The sequence below is a fragment of the Microcaecilia unicolor genome, chromosome 5 (assembly GCF_901765095.1).
Source record: "Microcaecilia unicolor chromosome 5, aMicUni1.1, whole genome shotgun sequence".
NCBI lineage: Eukaryota > Metazoa > Chordata > Amphibia > Gymnophiona > Siphonopidae > Microcaecilia > Microcaecilia unicolor.
This window is the reverse complement of record NC_044035.1, coordinates 214,810,531-214,838,486: the sequence shown is the minus strand read 5'-3', so window position 1 is coordinate 214,838,486 and position 27,956 is coordinate 214,810,531. Positions and strand designations below refer to the sequence as shown.

Below are 27,956 nucleotides of genomic sequence, written 5' to 3'. Positions count from 1 at the left end.
AATCATTATGTTGTTAAGTTTGACAAATGCTGCAGTGCTGAAGCAGCAGCATGGAGGAAAAGAGAACTGCCATTAGGCAGACTGACTGATATTGTAAACACTATTATCAGAGATAATTAAATAGCAGTATACATCTTTAGTAGCATGAAAACTTGAATCTGAGATCATGTGAACTTCGTTGTCACAAACTTAAACACCAATCTATTCATATTTGGTGAGCGCTATATATGTGTTGGTGTTAGTATAGTTTCGATATCCTAAGTGACAGCACGGGAAAAATAATAATAAGAAACAGAACTGCCATGTTGTAGTCTGTATAGTATTGTGAGCACAATACTAATTAATTAATGCTTAATTAATTAAGCAGAAGGGTGCCATTTAACATAACATTACACCATTTGAGCTTATTGACGAGGATAGTTAACATGCTTTTATATTAACCCAAGGTGAGACTATATGCAAACTTGACTCCGAAAGCTATGTAAACAACATTAACAAGAACTCTAATTAGCAATATTGTTCGCCGAGGCATGAGATAAAATCAGACTGTGATGAATGGCATACAGTTCTAACTCCATTCACTTGGAGGCAAAGCGGAGAGAGATCTTTAAATAACAACTTGTCAGGATGCATCCATTTTGTTTGGAGATATTTCTTTCAGGAAACTAGCCAGGTCTTCAGCTTCTGTGAAATCTTTAGTTTTGTTGTTTATCGTGACTCTTAGGCATGCCGGATAGAAAATTCCAAACCTTGCATTCAATTTCTTTAGCTTGGGACGATAAGCCAGAAGAGATTTTCTTTGTTTGATGCAGTGGCGTACCAAGGGGGGGCGGTGGGGGTGGTCCACCCCAGGTGCACGCCGCTGTGGGAGTGACGCGCGCCTGTCGGCTCCGCTCGTTCCGTGCTCCCTCTGCCCCGGAACAGGTTACTTCCTGTTCCAAGGCAGAGGGAGCATGGAACGAGCGAAGCCGACAGGCGCGCGGCACCCCCACCAGCAGGTAAAAATGCACCTGGGGGAGGTGTCCTTTCGCCGGGGGTGGGGAGGGTCGCTGCACCCGGGGGGGGGGGGGGCGCATTGGCGATCCGCCCTGGGTGTCAGCCACCCTAGGAACGCCACTGGTTTGATGGTATTCTTGCTGAGATCCGGCAGGAAATGCAAAGTCGATCCTTCATATTTGATTGGAGCTTTTATTTTAGCTTGCTGCATTATGTCAAATACTTGGTTATAACGAAGAACTTTAAGAACTACTTGCCTCGGGTATCTATCATGTGAGTTTCGGAGTGCCTACTCTGTGAGCTCTTTCAATTTCGAAGTCTTTATTAAATTTTAGATTTAGAATTTCAGGAATGAATTTTTCCAGAAAAGAGGACATATTAGTCCCTTCAGTTGTTTCAGGTAGTCCAAGTATACGGATATTGTTGCGTCTCGCACGGTTATTACCATCTTCCAGCTCTTGTTCCAGCACAGTAATTTTCTTACATTGACGTTGGGGCAATTTGATGTTCTCTTCAGAGACCTTAGCTTTGTTTTCCAGAATTTCTATTCTGTTATTAAATCTTAATAGTTCCAAATTAATGGTGGAAACGTCTTCTTTAATTTCTGTGACATCACCTTTAGTTTCACACATGAGTTCTTTGAGGCAACGGATTCTTCTAGTATGGCTGCTGCATTTCCATCAGAGTCAATAGTAGTGTTCATTTGCGGAGATGCAGGCTCTGTTCTATTCCGTTTACCTGCTTTATTTGAGGTCATCTTTAATAATCACACTATCAGTGATGGTTATTGTACAAGATAGAGAAGAAAAAATAAAGTTTCTCTTCTTTTTTCTCGTTTTATTTTCTTAAGTTATATTGACTTAGGTGGGAGCTCGGCTAACACATGTCCTTCTCACTTGGTGCTGAACAGCGCCCCCCCCCCCCCCCCCCAAATTCAAACGTTAAGCATCGGATTCTCATAATATGATGTCTGTTTTAGTGACCCTTTACCAGGAGAAAAAATCTCTACATAAATATAACAATACTAGGGTGTCCCTATAACCAGCCCCTCTAAATGACATACTTAGTATGATTTATAACAAATTACCACTCTACCTAAGAAAAGTTATTCCATTATTATACTTCCTCTGTGTACATCCATATGCTGCACAAGCCGGCATGTTTGAAAATATAAGTGAAATGAAATAAAAATGCTACCAACAATAAAAAATGAATAAAGAATGACAACCTGGATACAGCAGCTTATAGGTTTGCTTGCTTTGTTTAGTGTGTATGCAGAACAACGGTTGCACGGGGAAGGGGAAACACAAACTAATCTAAGTGGCTTCAACGTTTTGATGTCACTTCATCTCCTGTTTTATCTAAACTCCTTTGGAGAAAGGGACTGGGGCTGAAAATGGGGGGGGGGGGGGGGGTAGGTGAGAGAAGGGGGCTAGGGCTGGAACTGGGGCTGAAAAGAGGGGGCAAGTGTCTGGTAGTGGAGGAGTTTGTGTTGCTGTCACTGAAGGGAGGGGAGAGAGAAGGGGCTAGATGGGGAGCGGAGGGGTTGGGAGGAGAAAGGGGAGAGAGGAAATGCTGGATAGGTAGGGGGCGCCGACTAATAGGCTGCAGGGGGAGCACCAGAAACCCTAGCACTGGCCCTGGTCAGCAGCATGCTTGTTATGGACTGAATCTAACACTGTGCCTTGCTGCTTTCAAAAAAGCCTTGTAACATCATCAAATTTTCACCATTTAAAGTACTGACAGCATTACTCATCAGCCTGTGCTGAGATTTCCTGGCTTCCCTGGTTACAGGGTGAACTGGTAGAGAACAGACTCCAGGTTCTGCAAGGCAGAGACTCTCGTGCATCACTACAAACTGTAGGTCAGATTTTCTTTGTTTGATTTGCATTAAAGAAGTTTCGATTCAAGAGTTCTGAGTCTTCACAGTGATGTTCTATACTATAGTTTAGCTGACAGTCTAGCTAAGTGTGAGACGACACTTCTGCAAGGACTGTACATCATCAACATTGGTATCAGATGTATTGGTTCGCATGGATAGTGGAACTGTTTAGGACACTGGAGGTGCACCAGCATTGAGGAGGTCTCCACCTGTCTTGACATTGGGCAATGGTAAGGCCCTGCCAGACCGAGCAGCATCAGACCCAACAGTGAGAACGTGCCAGGATCTCAACATCATCCTCATTGATACTGAGGGAGTCTTATAAGTCATAAGAATAGCCACAGTGGGTCAGACTGATGGTCTATCTAGCCCACTATCCTGCTTCCAACAGTGGCCAATCCAGGTCACAAGTACCTGGCTGAATCCCAAATAGTAGCAAGATTCCATGATACCAAACCCGGGGCAAGCAGTGGACTTCCCCATGTCTATCTCAATAGCATACTATTTACTTTTCCTCCAGGAATTTGTCTAAACATTTTTTAAACCCAGATATGCTAACTGCTGTAACCACATCCTCTGGCAAGAAGTTCCAGAGCTTAACTATTCATTAAGTGAAAACATATTTCCTCTGTTTCCCCTGGCTCTTATGCTACTGCAGTAACCATTAGGCTATTCCTCCATTCTGTCTAATGTCATTGAGTGTCTCCTAGTCTTTGTACGTTTTGAAAGAGTAAAAATCGCAGGGCCGTGCTAACCCGGTAAGCGGGGTAGGCAGGGCAGGGTGCCGCCTCGCCTTCAAGGGTGCCGCCGCCGCCGGCCGAGTCAGTGTTCTAAAATTAAAAAATATAAACCTCTCTCGCATTGGCACCTATATGCGCATGCGCTGCTGGCTCTGGCTGCTGCCTTCCCGTGCGCAGTGCTCGTTCATCTCCTTTAGGCTTAGCACCGCCCCAACTCTTCCACGCACGGTGTGACGCCGCGCCTGGAGCCTCGCAGGCAGTCCGACTCCGAAGGACCTGGACGGTGTGGCCGCCGCTGCCGCGTTGGAGTGCTGAGAGGAGAGCCGGCACCGCTGCTTGGATGATCCGCTGCTGCCCGCTTCCACGGCGCTCCGCATTCATTTTGTTTTTTGCTGAGAGTCAGAATGTGGTGGACATCATTGGTAAGGTTTCGCCTTGACTTGTTGTTAATGTGCTTTTTTTTTTCCTCTCTTCTCTCCCTTGCTGTTTAAATCAGGCTGCTTTATGCAAAGGAGCAGTGGAATTCAGAGGCTTGTGCTACCCGTCCGTGATCAGGTTGTGGTTGAAGGCATTTGTGAGATTTATTTTTTCTTTTTTTCTTTTCTGGAAGGATGTCTGATAGGTTCTGGCCAAAGCAAGCAGAAGTGTCGTGGTGTTTTTTGCAAACCTCGGAGTAGTTAAACGTGTAAAGATTCTTGCAAAGAAAATGAGTTAGACGTGATCTCCTGTTTCATGCTAAAGTATTAACAAAGGATATTTTAAAAGTGATTCCTGGAGCATTCTAGTAGGAAAACTCAGTTGGGCTATAAATATTTAATGTGGAAATTGTTAATTACATGATTTACTCATTCAAGTGGATGATGTGCGTATAAAGTGATGAAGCCAAGAGGAAGGGCAACAGCATTTTAATAATTAATTATAGTCCGTCATTCCTGTGTGAATATATATATATATATATATATATATATATATATATATATATATATATATGCATATTAGGTACACCAATTTTGCTTAATTTGTGCATTGCGTCATGTAATGAAAGAGAAATTGAAAAAAAAGCCATTGTAGAATTAATAATAATAATCGTGACTAATAAGCCCTCCTCTAGGCTTTGTAACTTTTTGTTCCATCTTGTCATATGTCAAAGAATCTTCCATAATGTTCTATCAGATATTCCTAATGTGAAATGAGTTGTGTTCATGTTTTCTGCATTCCTCTTTGGTGACTGACTGGGAACTTGTCTCATTGGCTGAATAGGGGACCACAAACTTTTTTTTCCCCCCCTCTGAAAGCTGTGGGCAATGCTGGAGTTTTTCCCTTTTTGGGGGGGTGAAGGATCCTGGAAGGGAGTGTACATGGAGCCCCTGGGCTCTGCCTCTCTGCTAATGAGAGGTGAGAGGAGCGGCTGCAGAGCCAATGGCTGATGGCTGCCTGCGGTGCTGCTCCTGCTTCTTAAAATCAGCTGTTTTTGTTTTTGTACCGGCCACTGCTGCTCAACAGGAGAAGCAGCAGTGGCCGGTAATGGGAGCTGGCGCCGCGTGTTTCCTTAGCAGGTCTGTCTGTTGAGTGGGCGGACCTGGAGGGAAGGTGGCTGGGCGGACGGGGGGGGGGGGGGGGTTGGCGGTGTGAGTGCTGGCGTCCGGGGGTAGAGGGGTGAACAGCAGCAACGGTGGCGACCTCGGGGGGGGGGAGGGGGATGACCGGGGGGGCACCAACTGATAGTCTGCAGGGGGGCGCCAGAGACCCTAGGCACGGCCCTGAAAAATCGATTCACTTTTACCCATTAGACATCATTCAGGATTGTGTAGTCCTAATTTCTATTAACATTTCTTCATCTATTCATTTTGTCCTGGCACACGGTAGTATAGCCCTACCAGTATATTCTTTCCCTTCAAACAGATTGTTCATGGAGCAAAGGAGCACCAACATCAGACTTCATCCACACATAATACCAGGAGCTCTGGGCCACCACCATTCCTGGTACCCAAAAAGCATTGGCACTAAAAGGTCCACTCCCCCTCCAAGGATTCATTGCTGATCCGCCAAGACCTGTCTTCTGATTTGGCTCCATCAACTTTGCAGGCTGTCCCTGCACTGATGCTGGCCCTGCTTTTACCAATGCCTACCCATGAGAAGCAGCTCTGGGACCTCTTGCAAGGAGGAGTTGGAGTGGATCTTAGCTCAGCACAATGCTGAGACCTTGAGGGCATGTATGCTAACCATGGCTCCACCCCAGCCAATTCTGGAGGCCCATGCTCTATCCGTCGCCCATTCATTAACATTGATACCTCGCTGGATGCCCATTTCAGCATCAGAAGAATTGGTGCTCCTGCCCAGCCTATCAGGGAAAGAAGCTCCCTCTGTATCCAAGAAAGGGACTATCCCTTAGTGCTCTCGTTCAGAGTCTGGATATGAGTCCAGTAGACTGAGGTGGACGTAGACTCAGCCTTCTCATGAGAAACATTTTGCTGAGTCTGATTTGGATTGCTTTTAAGTGCCTTGAGGCTGACCTAGAGAAGTTCTCAGAGGAGGGCTCCCTTTGTCTGCCTTCAGATCCCTCCTCACCTCAAGAAAGGAGAAATTATCCTCCTGAGGAGCTCTACTTTGTCAGTTTTTTGAGAGAGATGGTTAAGCTCATCCCATTTGATTTGAAAGTTGAGGATGAGCCCAGGGCTGAAATGTTGGACGTCCCTGACTATGAAGACTCTCCCCCCTAAGAAAGCTGTGACAGTGTGTATGACCTCCTTCAAGCAGCACAGATACGGAATTGGGAGACCTTTCTCTCTGTACAGCCTGTTTCAAGGAAGGCATACTCTTTGTACAGAGTCCCGAAGGCTTCTTGATTTAAGAACCAGTAGCTTCATCAATATTCTGGGTGGAATCCACTCTCAAAAGGGCCAAGAGTAAAAGAACCCATGCCTCGGCACCCCCAGGGTAAGATGCTAGAACTTTGGAGTAATTTGGGTGGATGGTTTTCCAGGGCTCTATGCTTGTGTCCCTCATACAGTCCTACCAGCTCTGCTTGAGTACCTACATACAGAATTTGGTGCATAGTGTAGCAGAGTTTGTAGGTTCTCTACCATCTGAAAAAGCATCAGAACTTCAAGCACTAGTAGCCAAGCAGAAGGAGTGCTGAAAGCACTGGGCCAGGGCAACCTAGGTTGCTTTCAATGTGGCAGCCAGGATTTCTGCATTAAGTATTGGCATATGCAGACTCGACTAGATGCGTGTCTGAGACCTAGAACCTGAGGTTCAGGAAAAACTGATGGAAGCGGTAATCTTTTTGGAGACAAAGAGGAGGAGGTAGTGGACCTCATCAAGAAACAACTGATACCATGAAATCCCTCTCTCGGCTCACTCCTTCTGCAGCCTCCACTTCTCGATTTACTGGTGGAAACCAAAGGAAATCCTATTACTCTCAAAGATGTAGCTATACTCCTCTGGCCCGACCCTTCCCAGCAATCCCAGAGGACCCACTCCATGCCTAGGCAGCAGAGGCCCCAAAAAGCCCAGCCAGCTTCCTAGTCAAAGCAAGGGACAATCATTTGACTAGCACCAAGAGAGCATAGTCACACAAAAGGCAACTGTCATGGATGGCTTTACGATAGGGGGAGTAACTAAAATCTTCCACACAAGATGTTCCCTTATAACCTCCAACCTGTGGGTTCTTCAAATATTCTGTGGAGTTAAACCCTAAATTGGCATCAAGTACCACTAAATTTCCCACCACGAGTGTCAAAGTTCAGTTCTCAGTACCAGGTCATTATTGTAGAGGAACTTTCATCCCTTCTACAGGCCCATGCAGTCGAGTTCGTACCATCAGGGAAAAAAGGGAAGGGATTCTATTCCAAGTACTTCCTTGCTGCTAATAAATATGGGGAGATGGGGGGGGGGGGGAGGAGATTTTTTCCCATCCTAGACCTAATGACCCTGAACAAATATCTGGCAGAGAAAAGTTCAGGATGGTTTCCCTGGGCACCCTGCTCCCCATGATTCAGGCAAATGATTGGCTATGCTCTCTGGTCTTAAAGGATGCCAGCACCCGCATACAGATACATCCATGATGTCACAGGTCGAATTTCAGATTTCAAATAGGGATCCGACAGTACCAGTATTACATACTGCCCTTTGGTATTACCCGTCCTCCATGAGTGTTCACAAAATGCCTTGCCATAGTCAAAGCATGTCTACTGGGCTAGATGGACCATTGGTCTGACCAATATGGCTATTCTTATGTTCTCCTAAACCCTCAACATTTTCTCAGAGGATATTGATTTGGATCCTCTGCTGAACTGTAGTATAAAGAAGATCAGATGATGTAGAATCCTCTGTCTTTTTTGTATAGATATAGATTCCTGGTGAAGCCATATTTCTCGGCTGGCCTCTCGTTCAGGACACGGCTTGTCTTGTTTGTTTCAGGTGTCAAACATCATTTCTTCTCTTTGCTAAGTCTCGAATAAACTTTCTGAAGACTATGAAGGGAGGAAATTTGTCTTGATTGTCTTCTTTATACTTCATGCCAAATGATGATTTCTCTTTTATGTAATACGGCAGCTTAATTTATGCCCCAAAATGTGTTTAAGTAGCAAAGTCCTGGGAGGTTCAGCTCAGCTTTGATTGCTTCTATTTCTTGGAGGAGGTAGCTTATGGTTATCTTTGCTTGAAACCTTTGGAAGATTTTTTATTCTTCCCATCAGCGAATTCTGAATAGCTTCTAGATGCCGTAGTATTGTTTGAGTCTTTCCCACATCTCTTTTAAGCCTCTAGAGGAGTCATGCAAATATGTATGTTTTAATCCCTTTACAAATTCAGCTGATTTACTTCTCAGTCATTTCAGCATCAGATTCATCTCTTCCTGTGGGATAAGCTTCATATCTAATATGGCATTCTTGAAGACAGATTTCCATCCCCTGTAGCTGTCAAAACAGTAATTGAACTGGGTGACCCCCAAAATTACTAGGTCTTTATGAGTCATATAACTTGCTATATCTTCTGTTTCTGAAGTCTCAGGCCGAATAGCAGAAGACATTTATGACTGACTATAGTAAGATCTGCCCTTTGGCTGTGACACGTTTTCAAAGCTGGAAACTGGGTTAGTGAGCTCTTGGGCCACTGCCGAGTAGCGGCAGAGGCAGGCAAAACCACCCCACGCTAGAGACAGGGCAGATCTCTGACAAACAGTTAGGCTTCACCTGCACCTGGCCACTTTCCACCAAGAGTTGAGCTCAAGGCTTCAGGTGGCCGGCAGGACTTACTGGGCAGGGCAGGACTGGATAACAGCTAGGCAGCACAGGGACAGCAAGGCAGGGAAAGGATAGGCTAAAGGACAGGACTGAAAGCTGCGAGCAGCCACTGAAACAGGGAACAAACACAGCTAGACAGGAGACTGAACTGAAAGCTGCAAGCAGCCACTGAAGCAGGGAACAAACACAGATAAACCCAGAACTAGACAAAGACATACAAACGAGACACAAGACTGGGAAACAAGCAATACAGTAAACAAGCAATACCCTAAACTAAACATAGACTAACTAGAACAGGCAAGACTTCAGGCAAGAACTAGAGCAAGGAAACAAACTCAGGCTGAAGTGCAAAAGCACCAACATACCAGGGCCTTAGACGCAATGCAAAGGCAAAGCAGCAAGGTTTCAGAATGGCTAATAAGCCCAGCAGCACCTGGAGCTCAGCTGCAACAATCACCAGGAAACTACGGGTGCTGTGTAGGTTCAATCCAAGCAAGCAAGTCTGGCAGCCCGGAAGATCCGGACCGGACTGGCCTGAAATCTGGAATGGGTGACAGTCCACAGCAGCCACCGGTTCTGGCCACCAGAGGGCGAGGTGAGCACAGGCTGGTTGTTTGCTTTGTTTTCTTTGAACAGTGGTGTGGGGTATGGTTGCTCAGGTGCCATCTGTTTGAGCAGAGGATGTTTAGTTGATGCCCTCCTTGAGAGCAACTGCCCAACTCTTTCTTGTGTCCAGTCTCTGTAGAGCACTGGAACCTGTGTGTAGGAGTAAGACAATAATTAGTTAGAGGCATTCAAAGAATATTTTTGTTAGCACTCTGGAATTATCTTTATGTAAAAACATGCATCCTATAAGCAATCCTGAGTCCTTATTCCTTTATCTAATGAACCATCAGAACACGTATTTATAACAAGAATAATACATTTATTTACATAGGGTACATACTATAAAAATGACAGGAAATAAAGTTCTTTGAAAATAAAACTCACAACTTATTAGTTAGTGCAAACACACACTTTACCCTATAGGCAGCTCTAATCTGTCACCCACAAGCAACTGCCAATCACACCCATACAAGCTGTATGTGTTGACAATGTCCCTCATGGACAATGGAAGATGCAGGGTTTGTCTTCTGGAAGGCAGTGTTCAATCTGCAAGACTCAGGTATTTGGTGAGTTAATAGAAGATTGGATGAAAGTCAGATGAGGAGGCTGAAAACAAAAAACTAGAGATGTCCATCTTTCATACCATTTCTGATAACAGTAATATCTGATCTTCTAATAACATTTCAGAAGGTGATTGGCTGGAAAAAACACAGGAATGTCTTTAACATCATTCAATATGCATTTCTTGGATCTCTGGCTCTGGTAAGACTAGCGGTTGAGCTTTTGATGATATTCTTGGTGCTTTCTTGGAACTCAGGGCTCAGAACAGTCTTGTGACATTAGTTCTAGGAATTTCCCCACAGCCCAGGCTCCAATGAGTCTGGATCAGTCTTGAGGGATCATTGAGATCCAAAAGTACTTTGTATTGCATCAGCTGATACCAGGGCACAAGTCTCATTCAGATAGGCATTCCTGGACATGTCCTTTATTACAACACCAGTATTAGAACTGTCTCTGTATTGTAAAGCATCAGTCATTGCAGTATTGTTGACATTCTTCAGGTATCCCACAGGTGTACTCTGTCAAACTTTGTGATATGGTGATGGGGACTTAAGCCCCTATATTCCTTGGTGTGCATACCTGTAGCATGAGCCAGGCGTAGTGCATCCATATGCATGTGAGCCTGTGGATCACTGTGGTGGTAGTAGGCATCCGTGGCATGCTGTACCTTAGGCTTGCTTCTTTCAGGTCAGGCAGCCACTACATTTCTTCAGAATCTGACGTCCAAGTCTAAAACGTCCAAAGTCAAGCCATTTGGATGTGGGAGGAGCCAGCATTTGTAGTAAACCGGTCCCCCTGACATGCCAGGATAGCAGTTGGGCACCCTAGGGGGCACTGCAGTGGACTTCATAAAATACTCCCAGGTACACAGCTCCCTTACCTTGTGTGCTGAACCTCCCAAAACCCACTACCTGCAACTGTACACCACTACCATAGCCCTTACAGGTGAAGGGGGGCAACTATATGTGGGTATAGAGGGTTTCTGGTGGGGTTTGGAGGGCTCGCTGTTTCCTCCACAAGTGTAACAAGTAGGGGGGGTATGGGCCTGGGTCCACCTGTCTGAAGTGCACTGCACCTACTACTAAACTACTCCAGGGACCTGCATGCGCTGTAATGGACCTGAGTATGACATCTGAGGCTGGCATAGAGGCTGGCAAGTAATGTCGTTCATCACAATTTGGGGGGTTTGGAGGGAGTTAGTGACCACTGGGGGAGTAAGGGGAGATCATCCCCGATTCCTTCCAATGGTCATCTGGTCACTTTGGGCACCCTTTTGTGCCTTATTCTTAAGAAAAACAGGTCTAGGTGAAAACGTCCAAGTTTTAGTCCTGGACGTCTTTGCTTTGGTCTTAGGAACGCCCAAGTCCCACCTCGAACATGCCTCCAATATGCCCCCTTGAGATTTGGACGTCCTTGTGATGGACTTCTGACAAAGACGTCCAAAATGCAGTTTCGATTATACTGATTTGCACGTCTCTGCGAGAAGGATGTCTAAGTGCCCATTTTTGTCACTTTTTGGACGTCCCATCTCTTTCGAAAATGAGCTTCATAGTAACTTATGTAACTACGTAAGTCTATGTGCTTTGAAAATGAGTCTCTGCATGTGTTAAATTCTCTGGATTCATACCATGGAGAGATATTAAGACCAGACAAGCCATTTTAAATGTGATATGTGAATTAACAGGCAACCAGTGCAGCTTACTCAAGAGAGGAGTAGCACTCTCAAAACTCTTCAATTCAAATATCAGTCTAGTGGCCATATTGAAACTGACCTGCATAATGAGTTACAATAATCTAATGTCCTCTGAAGATTAAGGAGTCCAAATGCTCCAGGCTTGCTGCAAACAACCCAACAAAATCTGGTCCTTTTATTTACTACTACTACTACTTATCACTTCTATAGCGCTACAAGGCATACGCAGCGCTATACACCATACACGAAAAGACTGTCCCTGCTCAAAGAGCTCACAATCTATTATTTCTCAATCATTGCTTCAGGGGTGTGGCCAAAAATATCCAACATTCATGTCCATAGCTCAGCATCTGACACTAAACGCCAATCAATCAAGGACAGGGCAGGGCAGGGTTTCACCCAATTTTCAGCCAATGAAATGGAGTACCAAAACACAGCTTCCCCATAGTATCATACAGCAGCACCCAATCATAAAAAAAAAGGCAAGACACCACATGATATCCATCAAATGAAAACACAACTTTCTTATCCTGTCATATAGCAGCAGCCAATCAGGAGACCGGGCATCTCCCAGTTCCCAAAAGGATGTCTAACTACGCAGCATTTCCTATGGATTCCAATTCTTGTAGCCTGGGGGGTCACCGTGGATGCAGCCAGGAAAGTGGGGAAAACAGGGAAGTTCAGGCAGTTTTAAGCTGGGTCCCTTTAAAAGAGGTTTTGACTACAATTCCCAGAAGGCTATATATTCTGAAGCCAGGAGGGCTATGCTCAGAAGAGACTGGAAGCTGATGATTCATCAGGCTTCCAGCTGGGTTAATTAGCATTGTGTTCCTGGAATGAAAGAGAAGGAGTTTAAATGGACAGTTTTTAGGGTTGTGCTCAGGAGAGACACATCTAAGGGGAAGAGCAGTACTCCAGGGCTACAGGAAATGCTATGTAGTTAGATGTCTTTCTTCTGTGCCTGAAACTAGGTTTCTTTTGGGTGTGGATAACTTCCTTTGATATTGGGATTTTAAAGTGCATTTGCAACACTTTACTATATGAGTGCCATATGACGCTTTCTTGGTGCATGTATATGATGCATGCTTAGGATGAATGCGTATGACACAATTGTTGCTTTTTTCCCCCCCGTCATGTGTATAACTTCAACACTTACCAAGTGACTGTTGAATGCATGTGCTAGGCGCTTTACCTACCAAACTGCTTGCAGAATTTCTGTACATCTCATTTGCATGCGATTTCCTTCGAGCATCAATCACAATTTTGAAATCGGTAAGTTCAACCATGGATATAGATGCTCACAGTATTTAATGGCGACTTTTGTGCATCAGGGTCTTAGTTACTTATATCAGCACAAATTTAAGAAATTCCTGAAAATAAGAAAATGAACACTGTAACAATCTTAAGAAAAACAAAAAGATAATCGAATAGTCCACATCTCAAGAGAGGAGAACCATAAAATTAATAAAAATAATATAATCAAGGCAAAATAAAATAACAAAAAAACCATAGAAAGGCAAACTAATGAAGGTGGTAACAAAAATAAATCATTTACCTACAAGGATCAATATAGGTAAATTTAAGTAGATTTCCTAAAAAGAAAATTATCAAACAGAAGAGGATGCAGAAAGACATACTTATTCCCCTCATATATGACTAGGCACCTAAAAGGCAAGCAAACACAGCGGAGACAATGAAGATGATGACAAAACATCCAACGGACTCAAAGAGTTCACATCAGAAGTTTATTTTTTGTGAAATGAACTTCTAATGTGAACTCTTTTGAGTCTGTTGGATTTTTGTCATTATCTTCATTTTCTCCTTCGCTGTGTTTGCTTGCCTGTTTTTACCAGTGCGCAGTGGTGTGCTGGTAAATTTTTAACAACAGGCTCTCTCCCCGGTCCACCTCGGCGCCCCCCGTCCACCTCTGCGCCCCCCCCATTCACCTCTGCGCCCCCCAAAATTGCAGAGCTGGCTATAGCCGGGGGGGGGGGGGGGGGGCAATGCATTACTCTCTCCAGGAAAAAAAATTAAATGATCCCAGGTTCCAATCTAATTCATGTTTAATGTGGGATAAAATGCCATAAATAAGTAAATAAATATAAACTTTTAATGTTGAGCACCTGATTCTCAAAGTGAACATATTCCAAACACTATAATGAAAATAAAATGATTTTTTTCTACCTTTGTTGTCTGGTGACTGTTTTTCTGATCATGCTGGCCAGTATCCGATTCTGCTGCTATCTGGCCTCTTAACTCCGTTTCCAGGGCTTCCTTTCCATTTATTTATTTCCTTTCCTCCTTTCTTTCTTCATTTCTGGTCCTCAGCTTCTGCCTATTCATCCATGTGCAGTTTTTCTCCTCTCTTCCTTTTCCCTTATCTCATCTCCTTCCTCACTCTTCCCTCCCCTCCATCCCTGTCCAGCATTTCTTCTCTCTTCCCTCCTCTCCCCCTGCCCTCCATCCACCCATGTCCAGCGACCCTTCTCTCCCCCTGCCCTGCATGCACCCATACCCAGTGACCCTCCTTTCCCCTGCCCTCCATCCACCCATGTCCAGCGACCCTTCTCTCCCCCTGCCCTGCATGCACCCATACCCAGTGACCCTCCTCTCCCCTGCCCAGCATGCACCCATACCCAGCGACCCTTCTCTCCCCTGTCCTCCATCCACCCATGTCCAGCAGTGACCCTCCTCTCCCCTGCCCTGCCCTCCATCCACCCATGTCCAGCAGTGACCCTCCTCTCCTCTCCCCTGCCCTGTATGCACCAGCAGCTCCCTTCTCTCCCCTGCCACCCCCTCCCGACTTGTTCCGCAAATTCTCCTGCTTCCTCCCTCCCTCCGGATCTGGTCCCTCACCAACCCTACCTTGGCCATCAAATTCTTCGGGGCAGGCAGTGTTGCCTGCCCGCTGCCATCGCTGACTCTCCTCCGCCGCCCGATCGCGCTTCAAAATGGCCGCCGAGACTTACAGAAGTCTCGCGAGGCCGCCTCTGGAAGTCTCGGCGGCCATTTTTAAAGCGCAAACAGGCAGCAGGGGGAGAGTCAGCGATAGCAGCAGGCAGGCAACACTGCCTGCCCCGAAGAATTCGATGGTCAAGGTAGGATTGGTGAGGGACCGGATCCGCAGGGTGGAGGGAGGGAGAGCCCTTTCCAACAACCGGCTCGCAAGTCCGGGCAAAATTTAACAACCGGATCTTGCGAGCCAGAGCGAGCCGGCTCCAGCACACCACTGCCTGCGCGAAGGTTCCTTGTTCTTCTGTGCTTGTCATTTCAAGACACCTAAAAGAAAATGTTTATCTTCTGGACATAGAACAAAGCAATTTTTTTTCTTTTGAAAAATATGATCTCAATATAGACATTTTCTCTGATTTAGAATGAAAAGTAACCGCAATTTTTGTTTTGCGCTGAGGTGTTCTGTATGGGCCCGATAGTCAGACCATGGGATTTAGCTTAGCTGCTTCCTGCGGTTGGCGCTAACCCTGGATATTCAATGCCAGGCCGTTTTGACTGGCATTGAATATCCTGTTTATTTTTGGCTGGTTTAAATATAGCCAGCCAAGTTAATATTCAATGGAGTGGAGGAGTAGCCTAATGGTTAGTGCAGTGGGCTTTGAGCCTGGCAACCAGGGTTCAATTCCCACTGCAGATTCTTGTGACCTTGGGCATGTCACTTAACCCTCCATTGCCCCAGGTACAAAAACATAGATTCTAAGACCCCTAGGGACAGAGAAAGTACCTGCATATATTCAGCGCTGACTACATCTATAGAGATGATTAGTAGTAGTAATAGTAGCACTGGCTGATTAAGTTTAATCTGGCCAAAGATAGGGCTGCTATTTCTGTGGCTCAATTTCGCTGCCAAACTTAGTTGGCGATGCATTTAATATTTGCAGATATCATGGATAGCCGGCTGTATCACGTGATAGAGCTGGTTAGCTGACAATATTCAGCTGGAGATAGCTATCTCCCACAGAATATTGCTGGATAGCCGGCGGTTAAGAGCCATTTAACTGGCCGGTAGCCATTCCTGGCCAATTAAATGGTTTTAAATATTGGGAAGTATTTGTTTATTGGTTAAATCATAAAATAAGAAATTTTATATAAACACAAGTTTATATCTAATGTATTTACTTCTAACACATCTGTTCCATCTTAGACTCTTCAGATTACATCAAAAGAGTTTGTGGAAGACTTATTGAGCATTGATTTTTTTAAAGATGACAAGCATATTTATGAAAAGTTACATAGGTGGGCAGAAGTAAGTATATAATGTTTAATAATATTATAGCTAGTAACCCACAGTCTATAAAAATCTCATTTGATTTCTTTTTGATTGCAGCAAACCATTATCCTATTATCAAATTGAAGCAACGTCATAAATACTAACCAGCTAAATTTAAAAACAGATCCAAATTGATTGATACATACAGGTTCTGTTTCTAAATATAAAAATGCCTAATATATAGAAATATGTTTACACTGGGAAATTAAAGGGAATGTTTAATAAAGTATGGTAAGTTTTTCACTTACTGCGTGTTACGTGCAAAGATCAACACAAGTAAGTACAAAGCCTATACTGTCACTCGGGAAGTTGGGGTTTATGTATGTTTTTGAGCTACTACTACTACTTGACATTTCTAAAGAGCTACTAGGGTTACGCAGCGCTGTACAATTTAACATAGAAGGACAGTCCCTGCTCAAGGAGCTTACAATCTAAAGGACAAATGTACAGTCAGTCAAATAGGGGCAGTCAAATTGTGGCAGTCTAGATTTCCTGAAAGGTATAAAGGTTAGGTGCCAAAAGCAACATTGAAGAGGTGGGCTTTGAGCAAAGATTTGAAGATGGGTAGGGAGGGGGCTTGGCATAAGGGCTCAGGAAGTTTACTCCAAGCATTGGGTGAGGCGAGGCAGAATGAGCGGAGCTTGGAGTTGGCGGTGGTGGAGAAGGGTACTGAGAGGAGGGATTTGTCCTGTGAGCGGAGGTTACGGGCGGGAACGTAAGGGGAAATGAGGGTAGAGAGGTAATGAGGGGCTGCAGACTGAGTGCATTTGTAGGTAAGAAGGAGAAGCTTGAACTGTATGCGGTATCTGATTGGAAGCTAGTGAAGTGACCCGAGGAGAGGGGTGATATGAGTATATCGGTTCAGGCGGAATATAAGACATACAGCAGAGTTCTGAACGGATTGAAGGGGGGATAGATGGCTAAGTGGGAGGCCAGTGAGGAGTAGGTTGCAGTAGTCAAGGCGAGAGGTAATGAGAGTGTGGACGAGAGTACGGGTGGTGTGCTCAGAGAGGAAAGGGCGAATTTTGCTGATGTTAAAGAGAAAGAAGTGACAGGTCTTGGCTATCTGCTGAATATGTGCAGAGAAGGAGAGGGAGGAGTCGAAGATGACTCCGAGGTTGCGGGCAGATGAGACGGGAAGGATGAGGGTGCCATCAACTGAGATAGAGAGTGGAGGAAGAGGAGAAGTGGGTTTTGGTGGAAAGATGATAAGCTCAGTCTTGGACATGTTCCGTTTCAGGTGGCGGTTGGACATCCATGCAGCAATGTCGGATAAGCAGGCCGATACCTTGGCCTGGGTCACCGCGGTGATGTCTGGTGTGGAGAGATACAGCTGGGTGTCATCAGCATAAAGATGATACTGGAAACCATGAGATGAGATCAGTGAGCCTAGGGAAGAGGTGTAGATTGAAAAAAGAAAGGCTCCAAGGACAGATCACTGGGGAACTCCAACAGAGAGCGGGATGGGGGTGGAGGAAGATCCATGAGAGTGTACTCTGAAGGTGCGGTGGGAGAGATAGGAGGAGAACCAGGAGAGGACAGAACCCTGGAACCCAAATGAGGACAGTGTGGCAAGAAGTAAATCATGATTGACAGTGTCAAAAGCAGCGGATAGATCAAGGAGGATGAGGATGGAGTAGTGGCCTCTGGATTTGGCAAGGAACAGGTCATTAAAGACTTTAGAGAGTGCTGTTTCTGTCGAGTGTAGACGGCGAAAACTGGATTGAAGCGGATCGAGGATGGCATTAGAGGAGAGAAAATCAAGGCAGCGGCTGTGAACAGCACGCTCAAGTATTTTGGAGAGGAAGGGTAGGAGGGAGATGGGGCGGTAGTTGGAGGGACAGGTAGGGTCAAGTGATGGTTTTTTGAGGATAGGTGTGACTACGACGTGCTTGAAGGTGTCAGGGACAGTTGCAGTGGAGAGAGAGAGGTTGAGGATATGACAGATGGAGGGGGTGACAGTATGAGAGATGGTGTTAAGTAAGTTGGTGGGGATGGGATCAGAGGAACAAGTGGTGCATGCTAACTGCTGCCAGTGCATGCTGCTGCCAGTAGTGTGGCTGCACTTGATGCCACTTGTGCATTCACGTTATTGACAGGCTTTACAGTTAGCATGCGGTAATATACTGCGCACTATCTCTGCTGTCCTTGCCAATTCTTTGACCATATCCCGCCCAGTTTTGTCCCATAATGCATTTGAGTAGTTATGACATAATGTAACTCAAGGCTATTTTTAGCATGTGGTAGCTGTTAGAGCAGACCTGCTCTAACAGTTACCAAATATTAAAATGTGCATTAACTGCATTTTAATAAACATGCCCCTAAATGTTCACTGTATGAATCTCAAATTTAAGCACATAGGTGGCAATAAAGAGGTGTAGGCACCCCAATGCAGTGCAGGGGGCGCCTATTGTATAACAGTATCCAAGCACCCAGTTTCCATTATAGAATACTAGCATAAACCTGCACCACGCATCTAAATGTAGGCATGCCGTAAACACCAGGTTGATGGCAGGGGTAAATGCACCTAAATGCACCAAGCAACAAGAGCAACTGACAGTATTCTATAAGTGGAGTGCATGTGTGGGAGACAAGCCATGTCCTGGCCATTCTCCGCCTGTATGTACATTCCCATGCACATATTCACTATAGCACTTACACATACTCTTATAGAATAGCAACTAGGGTGATTATGCGTGTAAGTGTCAGTTAACCCAGAATTTATGTATATAGTGTATGTAGGGTCAGGCATGTTGTTATATAATTGCCTCGCCCAGGAGCAATTTTCAAAAATTTTCAGCCCTTCCTATTAGGATCCTAAATTTTAGGCACCTAAAACTAGGAATTATTTGGTTGAACCAAAAGACCTATCTTTTCAGATGAAAATTATCCTAAACATTAGAGGATTAATATTCAAAAGGATTTGTGTGGTAAACTTCAGAATTAATTGTATATATCCTTTTAATTTAAATTTGGGGTTGGTTAATAGATGGCTTTGGCTAAATAACTTGATATTCATCCATTAAAAGAGGGATGGATCAGAGGCTTTCCAGAAGTAGGTCTTCAACTTACCAGATAGTTGTAATTTTCAGCTGTTATCCAATTAAGTGTATCCTTTTAAGTAGGACTGTATAAATTGCTATCCTTTTTTTTTTTGTTCAATCATTTTTATTAATTTTGAAATAACAAAAAGAAAGGAAATTAAGTACCAGATACTTAATAATAGTTTTAACAAGTTTGATTATGTACACTGACTTGTAGAAGAATTATAGACAGTGTTTACATCAACTCTAGGATCCCTGATTCTGTTTCATTACAGGTATTGTATATCTATAGGAATAAGCATATTACTAAATGTTAGAGGTGGAGATAAGAAATTATACATATGTATGTAATTAGTACCCATTTATATTTGCATAGATTATAATAATTAATATTCTCCGAGGACAAGCAGGCTGCTTGTTCTCACTGATGGGTGACGTCCACGGCAGCCCCTCCAATCGGAACACTTTACTAGCAAAGTCCTTTGCTAGTCCTTGCGCGCTGATGCGCACCGCGCATGCGCGGCCGTCTTCCCGCCCGAACCGGCTCGTGCCGGCCAGTCTTCTTTTGTCCGCACTCGGTACGGTCGTGTTTCGCCGTTCGCGCCCCAAAGTTGACCTCGTGCGTCGTTTATCGACTTCGTTCTAAAAAAAAAAAAAAAAAAAAGTGTCGGAAGGAGACCTTTATGGTTTTCTCCCTTCCCATACTTCTAGTTTTGCCCCGGTAAGTTTTCTTTCGTCGTCGGGGTAGGCCCTATTTAGGCCTCAGTCGAAGTTTTTTCTTCCCTTATTTTTGTGGTGCCATTTTCGCCATTTCGAATTTTGATCTCGCCGGCGCGATTTTTCCGCCCATGACATCGAAGTCTTCCAGTGGCTTCAAGAAGTGCACCCAGTGCGCCCGGGTAATCTCGCTCACTGACAGGCACGCGTCATGTCTTCAGTGTCTGGGGGCTGGGCACCGCCCACAGGCCTGTAGTCTGTGTTCTCTTTTGCAAAAGCGGACTCAGGTAGCGAGATTAGCCCAGTGGAACATTTTGTTCTCGGGCTCTTCGTCGGCATCGGCACTGGGAGTATCGACTGCTTCGACGTCGTCGGCGCCTGGACCTTCATCTTTGCCCCCAATTGCATCGAGTGCATCGAGGCATCGGCCCTCTGCATCGGGGCGACATCGGAAGGCTGCGTCGGCGTCGGTGGTATCGAGACCTCCTCGTCTGCTGATGTCGTCGGACGGTGGTGCTTCGTCTGGAGTGCAGGTGAGGGCTGTCCATTCCCCTGCTGGTGGCGGTGAGCCTTCGGGTGGGTCTCCCCCCATCCTGAGGGCTCCTGCAGTACAGCCCCCCCCCCGAGACCGACCTCCTTCGGCCTCGGCCCCGAGGAAGAGACGGCTGGATTCTACGTCCTCCTCGTCGGTGCCGGGAAGCACCGGTGACATGCTTCGTCCCAAGAAGTCGAAGAAGCATCGTTACCGGTCCCCTTCCCGTGTCGGCACCGAGAGCTCTGGGTCGCCGAGGGAGTCGGCACCCAGTAGGCATCGGCACCGAGAGGACCGCTCGCCCTCTGTTCAAGAGGTGTCGATGCGCTCCCCTTTGGACAGCCCGGAACAGCCTCCACGCCCGGAACAGACTCTGACATCGACGCCTGCATCGGCTTCCATGCCTTTTTCCACAGCCGTTCTCCCAGAGATCCTGGGAGAGCTGTTGCGCCCTACCCCTCCGGTACCGGGGGTGCTTGCGCCACCGGTACCGTCGAGCGAGGCGCCGGCTGGCCCATTGCCCGAGGTGAGGTCTCCGACCTCGGTGCCGCGTGCAGTACGGACTGCGGTAGCCTCCCAGGAAGGCTCCCCGACTACGTCGGTGGAGGGAGCTTCGCCAGTGCGGGTGAGGGAGTCTACCTCTCGACGCCCCCACCGTGGCCGTGGTTCCACGGAGTCGAGCCGGGCATGGTTGCAGACACAGGTCCGTGAACTTGTGTCTGACACCGATGGTGAGGCCTCGTGGGAAGAGGAAGTAGACATCAGATATTTCTCTGACGAGGAGTCTGAGGGTCTTCCTTCTGATCCCACTCCCTCTCCTGAAAGGCAGCTTTCTCCTCCCGAGAGCCTGTCTTTCGCTTCCTTTGTCCGGGAGATGTCTACGGCCATCCCCTTCCCGGTGGTTGTGGAGGACGAGCCCAGGGCTGAAATGTTTGAGCTCCTGGACTATCCTTCTCCACCTAAGGAAGCGTCCACAGTACCCATGCATCATGTCCTCAAAAAGACATTGCTGGTGAACTGGACCAAGCCATTAAGTAATCCCCACATCCCCAAGAAGATTGAGTCCCAGTACCGAATCCATGGGGACCCAGAGCTGATGCGCACTCAGTTGCCTCACGACTCTGGAGTTGTGGATTTGGCCCTAAAGAAGGCCAAGAGTTCTAGGGAGCATGCATCGGTGCCCCCGGGCAAGGACTCTAGAACCTTGGACTCCTTTGGGAGGAAGGCCTACCATTCTTCTATGCTCGTGGCCAAAATTCAGTCGTACCAGCTCTACACGAGCATACATATGCGGAACAATGTGCGGCAGTTGGCGGGCTTGGTGGACAAGCTCCCCCCTGAGCAAGCCAAGCCATTTCAGGAGGTGGTCAGGCAGCTGAAGGCGTGCAGAAAATTCCTGGCCAGAGGGGTGTATGACACCTTTGATGTTGCGTCCAGGGCCGCTGCTCAAGGTGTGGTGATGCGCAGACTCTCATGGCTGCGTGCCTCCGACCTGGAGAATAGAATCCAGCAGCGGATTGCGGACTCGCCTTGCCGAGCGGATAATATTTTTGGAGAAAAAGTCGAGCAGGTGGTAGAGCAGCTCCACCAGCGGGACACCGCATTCGACAAGTTCTCCCGCCGGCAGCCTTCAGCTTCTACCTCTACAGGTAGAAGATTTTTTGGGGGAAGGAAGACTGTTCCCTACTCTTCTGGCAAGCATAGGTACAATCCTCCTTCTCGACAGCCTGCGGCCCAGGCTAAGCCCCAGCGCACTCGCTCTCGTCAGCAGCGTGCGACTCAGCAAGGCCCCGCAGCTCCCCAGCAAAAGCAAGGGACGAGCTTTTGACTGGCTCCAGCAGAGCATAGCCGACATCCAAGTGTCAGTGCCGGGCGACCTGCCAGTTGGAGGGAGGTTGAAAGCTTTTCACCAAAGGTGGCCTCTCATAACCTCCGATCAGTGGGTTCTCCAAATAGTCCGGCAAGGATACACCCTCAATTTGGCCTCAAAACCTCCAAATTGTCCACCGGTAGCTCAGTCTTACAGCTTCCAACACAAGCAGGTACTTGCAGAGGAACTCTCCGCCCTTCTCAGCGCCAATGCGGTCGAGCCCGTGCCATCCGGGCAAGAAGGGCTGGGATTCTATTCCAGGTACTTCCTTGTGGAAAAGAAAACAGGGGGGATGCGTCCCATCCTAGACCTAAGGGCCCTGAACAAATATCTGGTCAAAGAAAAGTTCAGGATGCTTTCCCTGGGCACCCTTCTCCCCATGATTCAGGAAAACGACTGGCTATGCTCTCTGGACTTGAAGGACACCTACACGCACATCCCGATACTGCCAGCTCACAGACAGTATCTACGATTTCAGCTGGGCACACGTCACTTCCAGTACTGTGTGCTACCCTTTGGGCTCACCTCTGCACCCAGAGTGTTCACAAAGTGCTTGGCTGTAGTAGCAGCGGCACTTCGCAGACTGGGGGTACACGTGTTCCCATATCTCGACGATTGGCTGGTGAAGAACACATCCGAGGCAGGAGCCCTGCAGTCCATGCAGATGACTATTCGCCTCCTGGAGCTACTGGGGTTTGTGATAAATTATCCAAAGTCCCACCTTCTCCCAGTGCAGAAACTCGAATTCATAGGAGCTCTTCTGGATTCTCGGACGGCTCGCGCCTACCTCCCAGAGACGAGAGCCAACAACTTGTTGTCCCTCGTCTCGCGGGTGCGGGCGTCCCAGCAGATCACAGCTTGGCAGATGTTGAGATTGCTGGGCCACATGGCCTCCACAGTTCATGTGACTCCCATGGCCCGCCTTCACATGAGATCTGCTCAATGGACCCTAGCTTCCCAGTGGTTTCAGGCTGCTGGGGGATCTAGAAGACGTGATCCACCTGTCCACGAGTTTTCTCAAATCCCTGTATTGGTGGACGATTTGGTCCAATTTGACTCTGGGACGTCCTTTCCAAATTCCTCAGCCACAAAAAGTGCTGACCACGGATGCGTCTCTCCTGGGGTGGGGAGCTCATGTCAATGGGCTTCACACCCAAGGAAGCTGGTCCCTCCAGGAACGTGATCTGCAGATCAATCTTCTGGAGTTGCGAGCGGTCTGGAACGCTCTGAAGGCTTTCAGAGATCGGCTGTCCCATCAAATTATCCAAATTCAAACAGACAACCAGGTTGCCATGTATTACATCAACAAGCAGGGGGGCACCGGATCTCGCCCCCTGTGTCAGGAAGCCGTCAGCATGTGGCTCTGGGCTCGCCGTCACGGCATGGTGCTCCAAGCCACATATCTGGCAGGCGTAAACAACAGTCTGGCCGACAGGTTGAGCAGGATTATGCAACCTCACGAGTGGTCGCTCAGTTCCCGTGTAGTGCGACAGATCTTCCAGGTATGGGGCACCCCCTTGGTAGATCTCTTCGCATCTCGAGCCAACCACAAAGTCCCTCAGTTCTGTTCCAGGCTTCAGGCCCACGGCAGACTGGCATCGGATGCCTTCCTCCTGGACTGGGGGGAGGGTCTGCTGTATGCTTATCCTCCCATACCTCTGGTGGGGAAGACTTTGTTGAAACTCAAGCAAGACCGAGGCACCATGATTCTGATTGCTCCTTTTTGGCCGCGTCAGATCTGGTTCCCTCTTCTTCTGGAGTTGTCCTCCGAAGAACCGTGGAGATTGGAGTGTTTTCCGACCCTCATCACACAGGACGAAGGGGCGCTTCTGCATCCCAACCTCCGGTCCCTGGCTCTCACGGCCTGGATGTTGAGAGCGTAGACTTTGCCTCTTTGGGTCTGTCAGAGGGTGTCTCCCGCATCTTGCTTGCTTCCAGGAAAGATTCCACTAAGAGGAGTTACTTCTTTCTATGGAGGAGGTTTGCCATCTGGTGTGACAGCAAGGCCCTAGATCCTCGCACTTGTCCTACACAGACCCTGCTTGAATACCTTCTGCACTTGTCTGAGTCTGGTCTCAAGACCAACTCTGTAAGGGTTCACCTTAGTGCAATCAGTGCATACCATTACCATGTGGAAGGTAAGCCGATCTCAGGACAGCCTTTAGTTGTTCGCTTCATGAGAGGTTTGCTTTTGTCAAAGCCCCCTGTCAAGCCTCCTACAGTGTCATGGGATCTCAATGTCGTTCTCACACAGCTGATGAAACCTCCTTTTGAGCCACTGAATTCCTGCCATCTGAAGTACTTGACCTGGAAGGTCATTTTCTTGGTGGCAGTTACTTCAGCTCGTACAGTCAGTGAGCTTCAGGCCCTGGTAGCCCAGGCCCCTTACACCAAATTTCATCATAACAGAGTAGTCCTCCGCACTCACCCTAAGTTCTTGCCAAAGGTTGTGTCGGAGTTCCATCTGAACCAGTCAATTGTCTTGCCAACATTCTTTCCCCGTCCTCATTCCTGCCCTGCTGAACGTCAGCTGCACACATTGGACTGCAAAAGAGCATTGGCCTTCTATCTGGAGCAGACACAGCCCAACAGACAGTCCACCCAATTGTTTGTTTCTTTTGATCCCAACAGGAGGGGAGTGGCTGTGGGAAAACGCACCATATCCAATTGGCTAGCAGATTGCATTTCCTTCACTTACGCCCAGGCTGGGCTGGCTCTTGAGGGTCATGTCACGGCTCATAATGTTAGAGCCATGGCAGCGTCGGTAGCCCACTTGAAGTCAGCCACTATTGAAGAGATTTGCAAAGCTGCGACGTGGTCATCTGTCCACACATTCACATCTCATTACTGCCTGCAGCAGGATACCCGACGCGACAGTCGGTTCGGGCAGTCAGTGCTTCAGAATCTGTTCGGGGTTTAGAATCCAACTCCACCCCCCTAGGCCCATGTTTGTTCTGTTCCAGGCTGCACTCTCAGTTAGTTGGTAAATTTTTTAGGTCAATCTCAGTTATGTCCTCGCCGTTGCGAGGCCCAATTGACCATGGTTGTTGTTTTGAGTGAGCCTGGGGGCTAGGGATACCCCATCAGTGAGAACAAGCAGCCTGCTTGTCCTCGGAGAAAGCGAATGCTACATACCTGTAGAAGGTATTCTCCGAGGACAGCAGGCTGATTGTTCTCACAAACCCGCCCGCCTCCCCTTTGGAGTTGTGTCTTCCCTTCTCTTTGTCTTGCTACATATGAGACTGGCCGGCACGAGCCGGTTCGGGCGGGAAGACGGCCGCGCATGCGCGGTGCGCATCGGTGCGTGAGGACTAGCAAAGGACTTTGCTAGTAAAGTGTTCCGATTGGAGGGGCTGCCGTGGACTTCACCCATCAGTGAGAACAATCAGCCTGCTGTCCTCGGAGAATACCTTCTACAGGTATGTAGCATTCGCTTTAACTGGATGAGTAATTGAGTATAGGAGACCAGGTTTTATTGAATGCTAAAAGGGAGCCGCATTTCTCTGCAGCAGCTTTTTCATATTTAATGTAAAGACATACTGTATTCCACCACATATCATAAGATAACTTCGTAAAGTCCTTCCAATTTTGACATATCAGTTTTAAAGCAACTTGAATCAATATACGTAATAATTTGGCTATTTGAGGTTGTATTACCGTGTTTAAACCAAATTCTCCCGTGATTATGATTTTGTATGTTAGAGAGATCTTAAAATCTAGAATATGGGAAATAGTGTCCTCTATACGAGACCAATACTCATCCAGTATAGGACAATGGTAAATTAAGTGGTCTAAAGTACCTACATGGTTGTTACAAGACCAGCATCTATTTGAGACTTCTTTAGATATTTTGGAAAGTTTCTAAGGTGTCCACATAGCTCTATGCAAGATGTAAAATGATGATTGGGTAAGAGCAGATGATTTTGAGGATTTATATAGTAATGTCCAGATTTTTTCCCATTGTTCTGCAGTTATTTGAGAATTGAGTTGTTTGTTCCAAATGTTTTGTAAGGCTGAAGGAGAGTGAGAAGAGTGCTCTTGGAAGATTTTGTACCATTTAGATGCCGTTTTCTTCCCATTAGACAACTGATGACATAATGTTAGACAACTTGGAGTTTCGTCCTTTAATGAGTTAATATCGAAGTTTGCAGAAATGCAGTGTTTTAGTTGTAGCCATTGAAAGTAGCAGTGATTATGTAAATTATACTTTGCCTGTAGTGTAGAAAAAGGTAGCCACTTGTGATTATCCAATAGTTGATGTAGAAACCATATTTTTGCTTCAATCCATTTAGGCCAAGCAAAACACATTGCTATCCTAACTTAAACAGATAACATAACCATTTAAGTCCTTGACTCCACATTCTGTGGTCCAATTAAAACTAATAGGGATGCTGAATAACCAGCATAAAAATAAGCTAAGTCATCTGCTTATTACTCCTGGGCAAATTTTCACAATTGTGCAATGCAGAATTTCTCTCCTTTACAGAATTTTCTCATTTTATGCAGAATATGACGTAGAGGTGAGTGCGAGACCAGAGTAAGCAGGTGGAGGCAGTAGCTAAAACTGGGTGGAGCTAGCTGAAGCAGTCAGGGGTAGCAGCTAGATTGCAGAGATCTAGAGGAAGCAGCAACAGCAATTGGGCCTCAGAGAGCTGGAGGAAGCAGTCTGTGGTAGCAGCTGGGCTGCAGGTGGAAAGAGGAAGCAGTTGGAGGTAGCAGCTGGGCCACGAGGGGACAGTCCAAAACAAACAAGTTGTGTCTCCTACCAGTAGATGGAGGTAGAAAAACTGAACTCTTCCAGTGACACGACCAGTATAATGGCTGGTGCAGTCTGGAATCCTTCAGTATTCCTGTACCTCTAACAGATGTAGGTTGGGCTGGTGTAGCAGTTTTCGTTGTTGGGCCTGACTCCTCAATTCACTGTCCACAGCAGGGGCGTATCTGCATGGGGCCACAGGGGCCTGGGCCCCCACAGATTTCGCCCTGGCCCCCCTCCCCGCTGTCAACCCTCCCCCGCTGCTTACTTTTGCTGGCGGGGGGCCCCAACCCCCGCCAGCCGAGGTCCGACCCGCAGTCTTCATATTTCGTCTTCCTCCGTGGCCATGCTGCAAGGAAGTAACGCTGCAGTGCTGCTTCGTTGAATCCAGTTCGGAGTCTGATGTCGCAGCACATTGTACGCACGTACAACGTGCTGCGACGTCAAACTCCGAACTGGATTCAACGAAGCAGCACTGCAGCGTTACTTCCTTGCAGCATGGCCACGGAGGAAGACGAAATATGAAGACTGCGGGTCGGACCTCAGCTGGTGGGGGTTGGGGCCCCCCGCCAGCAAAAGTAAGCAGCGGGGGAGGGTTGACGGTGGGGAGGGGAGTGGAGAGAGGCGGCGGGGGGGGGGGGGGAGGGAGGCAAAAATGTGCCCCCCCTCTCTGGTTCTGGCCCTCCCTACCGCCGGATTCCAGATACGCCCCTGGTCCACAGCCAGTGGTCTCTGCAATTAAATTGCTTGACCATCTGCTTCTGAGGTTTGGATTATGTCCTTACTATAAGTAGAGCTTGGTGATGATTTTTCTTTCCAGTGCCTCAAGTCCTGCCTGCGGCTAGTGTTTGTAGTGGTAGCCTGGTAGTGGTCCCCATGCGCCTCAGTGGCATAGCCAGACCTGACATTTTGGGTGGGCCCAGAGCTAATATGGGTGGGCACTAGGTGTGAGTAGTGTTTCTTGGGATACTCCTCAATAATGCCTTAGAGTGCACTTGATGATAGATTTCTAATTAAACAGCCTGTGCAAC

At 47.1% G+C, this 27,956-nt stretch overlaps 1 protein-coding gene across 1 annotated transcript in view; it reads left to right on the top strand.

The window, feature by feature from the left end:
- The window catches only part of KCTD19 (potassium channel tetramerization domain containing 19), a 580,310-nt gene that overhangs the window by 526,850 nt on the left and 25,504 nt on the right, over window positions 1-27,956 (top strand). Inside the window, exon 16 of the mRNA XM_030205019.1 lies at window positions 15,881-15,982. Coding sequence (XP_030060879.1) covers window positions 15,881-15,982 — 102 coding nt within the window. The remainder of the gene's footprint in view (window positions 1-15,880; window positions 15,983-27,956) is intronic.